This window comes from Homalodisca vitripennis, chromosome 4 (assembly GCF_021130785.1).
Source record: "Homalodisca vitripennis isolate AUS2020 chromosome 4, UT_GWSS_2.1, whole genome shotgun sequence".
Classification (NCBI taxonomy): domain Eukaryota; kingdom Metazoa; phylum Arthropoda; class Insecta; order Hemiptera; family Cicadellidae; genus Homalodisca; species Homalodisca vitripennis.
In genome coordinates, this window is record NC_060210.1 from 90,774,026 (window position 1) to 90,784,643 (window position 10,618).

A 10,618-nucleotide genomic window follows, 5' to 3' on the forward strand; every position below is an offset into this window, starting at 1 on the left:
TTTCACCAGTATTGTGGGGGCCCCCAAACCCGCATTGATGGCCAAGGGCACTTCCAATCTGTAATTTCCTCACCACAAATCACATGCCAGATCGTCCAACATGATCTTATGTTGGAAAGGTCAACTTTATCTGTATATAATATGTACGTATGTATTTACCTATAGAATAATAATGAATGTAGATAGAGACAGAGTGGCTTCCAGGCAATACCAAAGTACCGGCTATCTTCATACATAAAAATCAGACTCAGTCCAACTTCTTGATAAAAGCTCTCTTCCACATTATATAAAGGACTTCTGAATAGAATCATTGTTAAACAAGACTAGAAGTCATTATTATCTAATTTGTATAATAATACATATTAAATATTCTGAATTCTATAAATATTTTCTTAAAATTGACCAATCTATGAGATCCAATTGAACATTAAATGTAACTTTTCTATTCTTCATATTGTGCTCTATTATTGAAGTAAAATTTAGGATTAGATGCAATCTTAGGGAAATAAAAGATATATTCCTATACGTCTTGAAATCAAGAGAGTGAGAGATGCTTGCCATGGGCTGTGAGGGAACGAAACTCATTTTAAGATAAAGTTGCACTTGGGAAGCCTGAAGGAAAATCTCTAAGAAACTGGAAAGGTAGATGGTGGGTTAAATTTGTCTGTTGGTTGACATAAATCAGATGTGAGCAAGCCCAGATTAACATGGAGGATGGTTGGTGGTGTGGCTATCCCATAATAGTAAGTAAGGGAAGTAACCATTTTAATAAGAAAATAAATGTATGATGAGCTATGTTATAAATTATTTAAATACATATTAACGTGTTTATGTTATTTGGCTTATAAACACAAGACTGATTGTCTTTTTCAGGAAAAATGCCTGAAAATGATTGTCAGCTTTCTCTCTTGAAAATTAAGCCAGGATTCAAAATAATGATGATGGGATCACTGGAAGAAGATATTGCAGATGCCAGCACTCCCCCAGAAGATCTCCCAGAAGTTTTTGATGACTTCGATATTGAAGACGAGGAAGAGGTTGCAATAGAGAGCAAAGACGTATATTTGGCCAAAGTTGACAAAAGAATTCGAGAATATGATGTAAGCTTTCTTACATTTGGTTATTTGTTCCAAACAAGTGTTGAAATAAAATGTGTAATGTAACATTCTGAATTATCTCTTTAAAAAAATAATCGATAGCAAAAATGTATATCAATATTTTGATCATTACTGGAAAAATTAATTTCCAACTCTTTGTACCTTCCCAAACTATCTTTTTTAGCATCTTATCCAGTGCTGCCCTCTTCTATCCACACCTTCTATTCGCCACCCAAAGTGGCACAGTTGAAGACCCTCTGTATCCCTAACTTCAACTTTTACTAAAGTTATTTTTCATTTATTCCAACAACTGGTATTCAGTCTCCTTTCATGTATCTTCTTTGGCAAGCTATGTTCGCCCATTCTCTTCACATATATCCAAACCACCACAATTGTTCCCTGTCAACCCTTTCTAACATTATTTCTTCCCAAACACAGTAAAGGTTTTTCATTATTTTGGCTGTACATCTGCTTTTCAATAAAAAATTTACATTTAATAAATTCAAAATGTACTAAAAATATTGTTGTCACTTTTTCAGTACCACGGAAATATCTGAAGTGATTTAATACACTTTATAAATATTATAACTTATTACAAATGATCAGAAATAGAATAATAAACAACAATATTGTACAGTAAAGTTCTGTGTAGGAATGTGTATATTTGTTGCTTGAGAAAACAAACAACCTGCAGCCAGTAAAGTTATTTTAAGAGTATATCTGTTGGGAGGAATCATCCAGGGTCATTGTCACTTAGGAGGAAAGTGTAATGGAAAAGAGGAAACTAAAGTTCAAAAGCAAATAAGCCATTATTTAGCATAAGGTCATGTTGACAGACTTATTCAATATTTTGAGGAACAAGATGATGCAAAGATTAATTTGAACTTGCAGTTTAAATCATTGTTACGATTATAAATATTTAACCAATTAATTTCCCTGAGACAACAGCTCAATAGACAGTAGTCAGCTGTTCCATTAATCCTACTTATATTTTTAGCTCTATGGAAAGTGTTGTTTCTACATGCTGATCTTGTGGATAAGGTCAATATTACAGTGCCATTGTCCGACACACCACTTGTATAAAAAACTTCAGCAGACCATCTGTCTGGTTGTACTGAAGTTAAATCATTATCAATACAAGAGCTACGTTCAATATTGAACATATTAGGTCTAGATAGTAATCTTAACCTGTCAATTTGTTATATATAACCCTAGGTATTTTTCTGTATATCACATTATATGTATGGAATATGTTCTGTCTAGCACATTTTACATATCATTGACTTTGCTTTGCTTCTCACTACACTTCCTTCTACTTAAATGAATGAACTCTTCTATGTATATTAATTTATTAGTTATTCACTCATTTATGTACTTATCAATCTTCCATTGTTCTGTAAATGCTGCCTTAATACTTTAATTGTCAACCTACAAACATGCTGCTACGCGAAACATGAGACTTTTCTCGGTTTAAAAATGGTGACATGTCCATTGATGACAAGCCTCAATCCGTACGTCTATAACTACCTGAACAGTTGAATATGTTCCGAAAATTGAAGAAATTGTGTTTTCTGATCATCGACAGATCATTGATCAAATGTCAGAGATTAGTGTGTTATCTGGAGCTTGTAGGAGTGAGAAGGGTCTCACCAAATTCATGCCTTGTGTTCTGATTGACAATCAAAAAGAGGTCAAGTTGAAACATGTTTTACATTTTAGTTAAACAATTTAATTACAAATCCAACAATAGCAAATTTAAGAAAATTGGTTGATAATAAATAAGGGAGGTAATGGGGCTTTTAAAAAACCAAGAACTACTAAACAATACCCACTGTTGAAGATGGAGCTTGTATTGGCTACTATTAACTTAATCACTACATTTAGAACACACCAACAAATAATTAAAACTTTTATTTTTGTGAGGCCCTTTGATAGCAAGGCTATCTTCGTCAGATACATCAGAAAAGTAAATACAAAAAGTAAATTTGTTTTTAATAATAGTTAGACATATGATTTTAATATTAATTTGTCCTGTGTGGCATAGTGTGTAAAATAAAATAAAATCATTACTGGAATTATACTATATAAATTTTGAATGTTATTTTTGTAATCTTCATGAAAGTAATATTAAATTTTGTATTGGTCTATCTTCTTGATCTTCTGTATTTGCTTGATTTATGTAATAGGATTCCCATGCATTTAAATATCTAGGTGTGTTAACGTGTTTTAATAGTTTTAGGTTTACTTTTGATATAGTGGTGTCCAGTATTAATGTAGTGGTGTGCAACGGCTGATTTTTCTTTTCTGTTTAATTTAATGTGGGAGCAATGTTCTTTATATCTTGTATGAATTTTTCTTTTAGTCTGTCCAATGTATTTTTTGTACAATAATTTCTTCATCATCTTTTGGATTTTTCAATTTATTCTTCAAGTTACTTGTTGTTTTATAAGAGACGTTTTTGTTTGTATGTTTTTTGAATGGTTTATTTGCATATTTTGTTAAATTTGTCCATGTAGTGCTAATCCAATTTGTCTTTAATAGATAAAAGTGATGTCTGACTTTTTGTCATGTTTCTTTTTAGCTTTTTTAAACATATATTCAACAAAATCCGTTTTATATCAATTAAAAACAGCAACATTTTTTATATACTGAAATACTCACTGTGAATTTTTGACGGCACTGTTTGTGAGCCACAACAATCAGCTTTTTTAATATTAGCTGCTCTAATCAGCTGATTGTAACACTACATTGCACAAGCCAGGAGCAACAAATAGCTCATACCTCTCAACTGTGTCATGTTTGTTGCTCCTGGCTTGTGTAAGCTTACCTATAAGTGGTCGTGCTCGCTTATCTTGTGCATTTTTTATAACTATAGTGATTTTTTTCTATTTGGCTTTAAAAATTTTCAACAAGAGCCATTTTGTTAATATGAAAGCAAATCACACCGTTATTTCAAAAAAAGTGTATCTTATATATTACCTTGGTGCGAAGTTTGGTATTTGTTCTAAAGATATTAATATTTTATAACAAATACAAAATGGCGGCTTGTAGCTAAACAAAATATTTTTGACCTAGATGTTTATACAAAAAAATGTTTGAAATTATGTTTACTATCACCCACAGAAGTTTGTAACACCCTTTTGTGAACACTCTGTATATATGTAATCAAAATTTGTTGCAGGTAAAGTTGTTAAACGAACCAAGGCCTGGTAAAAAACTACTTGTTCTTGATATTGATTACACACTGTTCGACCACCGCTCTGTGGCAGAGACTGGCTATGAACTGATGCGACCATACTTACATGAGTTTCTTACTTCTGCATATAAAGTAAGTATACAAGTCAGATGTATACTGAAGCAACGGAAACTGAGAAAGAGGACGATTAAAATTGAAGCAATTCTAAAGAAGTTATACAAAAACTATATACAACATTAGCATACTTAAACATGAGATGGATTTAATATATTCTACAAGGAGCAGGACCAACTTATAGGGATCTTGCTTGTGGCTATTTATTAGTTAATGGTAGATAAATTGTTACTGTCAATAACTATATGTGGTTTTGGTTTAGTGATGTTAATTGACAGATTTTAACCTGTTGACATCTGTCCCCAAAAAGAAAGTCAAACAATTAAATCTGGCATCTGCCTTTATCTTCCATATGAGGGAGCATGGCATTTGTTGTAACCTACAAATGAGAACTAATAATCTTACTCTACTTTGACGTCTAGCAGAGGTTTTTTTGTAACTTTTCCAGTTATCCTGATATTTCTAGTGTACAAGTCTAATTCAACATGGTGGTGGTAATATCTCTAGTGGCAGTGTATCTATACAACATATATGAGCCTTACACACTACCCCCCAGTGGTCTATGACTGGTCAATTATCAACTCGGGTGAGGTTCTTGTAATACACAACATATGTTATTAAAAACCTTCATTAACCCTTCACACCCCACTAATAAATCCATTAACTTTCCTATAACGCCAAGACAAGTAAAAAAATTTTTCTTTTAGTTCAAAGCTTATTTTGATTATAACTAAATTATAAAAGCAAAAAGTATAAAACAGCATTTTACTTAAAATTAGCGTATTTATTGATAAAAAATAAACTATTTACAAAACTGTTTATTTCAAATAAATTTCAATTTCATAGTAAAATGTAATCAAATGAAAAGTTTAATTACATTTTACTATAAACGAGATAAATATTTCAAACTAATCACAACACTAGGATGCAATGAACAATAATAACGAGATACGTAGTAGACTCCTGACTACTGAGAAAGCAGTAATACACGCCACGGATTTGTTTGGTTATGGCTCTGTAGGAGACGCAGAACTGACAAGCAGGTGGTCGAGTTAGACAAGGGCGCTCCCATCCCCCTTCCGCAGAGTGAAGGTTGTTTATAATTACTTCCTTAGCAACCACGTGCACCAGGCATTTCGAAGGCCTTTTGTGAACTTAAAAACTCTCCAATAGATATAATCTATAACATCGGATATAACTGTCAAAGTCTACCATTCTAATATATTCGTCTACGGCATGGAAAGGGTTAAAAATTATATGTTCAGTCCCGGTAACAGCATGGTGTTTTTATGAGGTAGCTATACCGGTAATATCGACAATACCACCGGCATTACATACATGCATTTATTGATGTGGTGGAATATTTTTCACTATTGAGTATTATAATTTACTCTTTGCTATAAACATGTACATGCTACATGACATTACAATTCAAAGAATACCTACCAAACAGGTGCTTGTTTTATTGTTTTTAGCTTGATTTTAAACTGCTATAAACCAGTTAACTCGAATTTCCACTAGTTTTTCGAATGTTTCATTTATATTCTGTGCTTTATCATTGTCATCATAAGACCCATAAGACCAATGTAATAAGGATGACTATCTGGACAGATAGAAATCGGGACTTCAATTGAATGATATTTACCAATGTAGAGGTTGTTTCACACCAGATTTCCCTCTAGATTTCACCCTCTAGAGTGAGACCCCCTACGCACAATCATTTGGCAGTTATTGTGCATAAAGTCAGACAGAAATTAGATTTCTTAAATCATATCTGCTTATATAGTGTGCTAAAAACCAACAAACCAGAAGTAAGGCAATATGGTATCACAGCTGTCCTGACTGATATTACAGTATGTGTTCTTTGAGGACTAAAGTATACTCTCTATTGAAGTGATAGTGAAAACAGTATCAAGAGGAAATGAATGCATATTCATTATTGCGCCCAGCTAGTTTTCAGTAGACTCTGACAGTAGTGTACTTTCTCCATTCAAAGAAATACAAGAATTTAGTGTGTGTATTTATAAATCAAATTTTCCAAAGAAGTTTTAGAATAACTGCCTAGTTAATATTATAATTATCAATGAATTATGGGTACAATAATAAATACTTACTAATGTTTGTTATTTACTTTTACAGGATTATGACATTGCAATTTGGTCAGCTACAAGCATGAAATGGATAGAGAGAAAAATGGAACTACTAGGAGTCTCAAATAATAATGCTTACAAAATAATTTTCTACCTAGACTACTTAGCGATGATTTCAGTTCATACACCAAAATATGGAGTAGTTCAGGTAATTGGTCTGTGAGTAATGAGAAACACTCTTAGAAGAGATATATACATTTTTCCATACAGCATAGTTATAATTATGTGGATCATTTAAAACACTTATTTGATTTGATACAGAAACAATACATGAGAGGATCTATTTTATCAATTCAAATTTACAAAGTATGAAAGCAAGAAGACTTCAGATTACAATTATTGAGGATTCCAAAAATGTGGGGGGCCAAAGTTTATTTAAATTTGGTAATTACATTTATAAGTTTAACAAGAGAAATGGGATCTTGGGGGATGGTTGATTGTATTGGCATGGGACAGTTATTGAATGAGAGCAAAGTTCGATCACTAGCACGCACATATGATTTATATCCAATTATTGAACATCAGTGTATAAATGTAATAATAAAATATTCTAAAAATTTAAATCATAATAGGATCAACATTCTTGTAGATAAAAATTGAATTTAAAATATTCTACTGAGTTTCTGAATTAAAAATTGTGTTAATTATTGGAAAGTCTTTCTCAGTAAGTTTTCTGCCACAGGGATGTCTTGAAGAAAAAAGGAAATCTTAAAACTGATGCATTTCAAATTAAAATTTTAGCCTGACTACCCAAATGTAACACACTGTTAGATGGGAAACTTTCACGGGATAATACGTATAAAAAGTTGCCAAAACAATTTCCAGGGTTGCTGAGCTGGAACTCAGGAGGGGAGTTGTTGGTCTGTAGTAAGTTGTAGGAAACAGTAGCAATTGTCTCAACGATTTAATGAGAAGTAGGCACTGGCTGATGTATCACTTGTTGCTTCTGGACTCTCAGCATAATAGGCTACTGTAATTGGTTGCAGGAAAGGGAAATCGTTTTGAATGTAGTAATATTAATTTAATAAGAACATAAATGTTTTTCCAGAGTAGATGAAATGAAATGTATATAAATGATGAAATATTAAAAGGCTAATTAGAATTATTAACTTGATTAAATTATTTGACTAAAATATTGTTAGTATATGCAATGAGGGTGTGTGTGTACACACACGCATGCGTGTGTAGAAAAGTAACTAGATCAAAATAAATTTATAATAAATATTTGAGGATGGTAATTATTATAACTAATTAAGATAAGAAATTAATCAGACATTGCAGTAAGATGTAATTTGTAATGAAAATATACCTATATTACACCCTGGTCTTATGTCTAGTTTCTTTATAAACAATGAAATTCTTCTGCTGATATATTTAGAACATCTATTCAATTCATTATAATAAAAGTATGCTATCTTTGTTCAGGTGAAGCCACTTGGGGTGATATGGGGCAAGTTCCCACAATACACGCCTGCTAACACCATTATGTTTTGATGACATACGGCGCAACTTCCTGATGAATCCCAATAATGGCCTCCGTATCCGTGCATTCCGCCAAGCCCACATCAATCGCACAAGTGATAAGGAACTTCTAAAGCTCGCAAAGTACTTGAAAGAGATCGCACATCTTGAAGACTTATGTTCAGTCAACCATAGGAACTGGGAAAAGTTGGTTACTAAGAAGCGCAAAGAGAAAAAGAAGAAGAAGAAACGTTCAGGAAATGAGTTTGTGCTTCCGGATTCAACAACGGGGTCTGGTCTCGAAGGTAGCAGCTCAATGGACTTTGATAGTGAGAATGTGGATAGTTCAGAAGGAAGTGGAATGACAGACAACAGTGGTAGTGACAGTGGATCTCTTGATGGTGCTAATCCATAGTGTTATACCCTAGGGAGCTTTAAAAATCTATTTATTGATCATATTATCTTTAAAAAAAATATTTTTTGTACAAGATTAATGTTATTTTATAAAATATGAAATTTCTGTTATGTAATGGTTATTTATGATCTACTAATGTTTCCTGGGTCTAACCCTATTTTGGGGATGGTGGAAGATGGATTGTCACTGTTAGTATGTTATTCCTTGTCAACTGGACGGTGTAGTTGAGTGTTTGTAAGTTAGACAGCATGGTTAGCCCATTTTTGCATGGAGGCTGAACAAATTTTTAGATTGAACTAGAAGATATATAAAAAGGACTTGCCTTCAGCTCACTGGGGCATAGGTCCTTTAGTTCCCAGAGATGAGTCTTAGCAAATTTTGGGGTAAGAGGTTAGTTGAATATGATACGATTAGTTAAATTCATAGATGAGATTTGCTAGGGAGTTAAAAGAATACCGTAATTACTTATCTATCTGCATTTAATCCTTTAATTGGCAAGTTTTCAACGGTGCTGTTTACGCTACTGTTGGGTTTATTTGTTCAGCACGGAGGTGCTCTACAGTCAGCACAAATGTAGCGTGTTCCTCGCCCTACATGATCAACTTCAATGTTTCTTCATTTACCAAACTACCACCAGAATCTCCTGGTTCGTCACGTCATGATGTGGTTGTTAAATTGAGTCCATATCACAATCAGTATCATTCTCAGAAACGTTACACTTATTTAATAACTAAATCACAACAATGCATCTGGCAAAATCAGAAATTGATAAAAGGCCCTTACTACTATTTCAATTAATTCCTGCCATGTCAACTGAACCACAATACAAATATTGTTTTCTGACAATTCTTAAGTCAGATTTTAGCTGTGATCTCTAGTTTGCTGAGTAACAAGCTTGGGAGAAGAATGGACTGGTCTACCATCCTGAATTGTTAAGAGAAGTTTAAAATTAAAAACTTACCATTATTCAAATGTTTTCTGGCAACCACATAGTATAATCTAAATTGGTACCAAAATTCATGTTTTTAAAATATCAAGAAGTGGATTAGTCTATTAGAAGACGGTACCACAGGGGGTAGAACAAGGATGTTTAAGCTTTTACTAGAGGAATAAATCTCAACGCGGGTAGTATTTGATTTGTTTATAACATGTACGCTACCGAGGGACACAGTAGTGATGTGTGGTGACACACATTATCAGACGATGAGAGGCTTAGTAGCCAAAGTGCTAACATTGTACACTATATCCAGAGTAGTATTGGTATATAACACATTTGCTACCGAGGAGCCCAGAGGTTTGTGATGACACTCACATTATCAGACGATGAGAGGCTTAGTAGCCAAAGTGCTAACATTGTATACTATATCCAGAGTAGTATTGGTATATAACACATTTGCTACCGAGGAGCCCAGAGGTTTGTGATGACACTCACATTATTAGACATTGAGCTGCATGATAGTCAAATTGTTGATACACTGAAATAATAGATTTCAATTAGTAAATAAGAACAAAATGGTTAAAGGGAAATTAGTTTATTCAATAACAGTGCATCACAGTAATGTAAATGATGCCGAAGAATTATTATTTCCTCCCATATTGTTGGAAATTGGCTTAAACGTCACATTAAATACAGCTTATAATGGCCATGTCCTCTATTTTTTAGATTGAACTGAGTGCATTTTTCTATGGCTGCTGGAAAATAGTCTGTAATCATATCTAAAGTCTGAGATGGCTCATACACTCCTTCCACATTGGTCTTCAAGCCATTTGTATGCTCTGGAATTAGTAAATGGATGAACGAAAGTGTCAAGTGACAACAGGGGGACAAAAGAGAGAGGAGTACGGAGCTGTTAGGTGATTCTCACACGATTGCCAACCTTAGCAACAGTAGAGGTCATGTAGGTCACAGCGGTCCAATTAGGCCAGCGTCTTTATTTTCCAGAAAATTACAAACGAATGAAAAATGTGCCAGTCCATAACAACTTCACCTTCCCCTTAATTGGAACACAATGTTTAAAAATAATTGAAATACCAATATAAAGTTATATTAGCAACAATGAAGTCACAAGTAAAGTTGGAAATACGGAACATCTAGGGGACATAATGCATGGTAACAGTTAACGTGTTGACAGACAGACAAGAAAGTGAGTTAATTCAAACTTTTGAACTACCATGCAAGAGATAC

At 33.3% G+C, this 10,618-nt stretch overlaps 1 protein-coding gene across 1 annotated transcript; it reads left to right on the forward strand.

Annotated features, from left to right (window-relative positions):
* The first annotated feature begins 853 nt into the window (after nucleotides 1-853).
* LOC124359757 (ubiquitin-like domain-containing CTD phosphatase 1) lies at nucleotides 854-8,543 on the forward strand. The gene is given in 5 exon segments (XM_046812763.1): nucleotides 854-1,100; nucleotides 4,279-4,425; nucleotides 6,547-6,705; nucleotides 7,983-8,045; nucleotides 8,047-8,543. Coding segments are annotated over 5 exon segments (978 nt in total). The 5' UTR covers nucleotides 854-878; the 3' UTR covers nucleotides 8,434-8,543.
* Nucleotides 8,544-10,618: the final 2,075 nt, after the last annotated feature.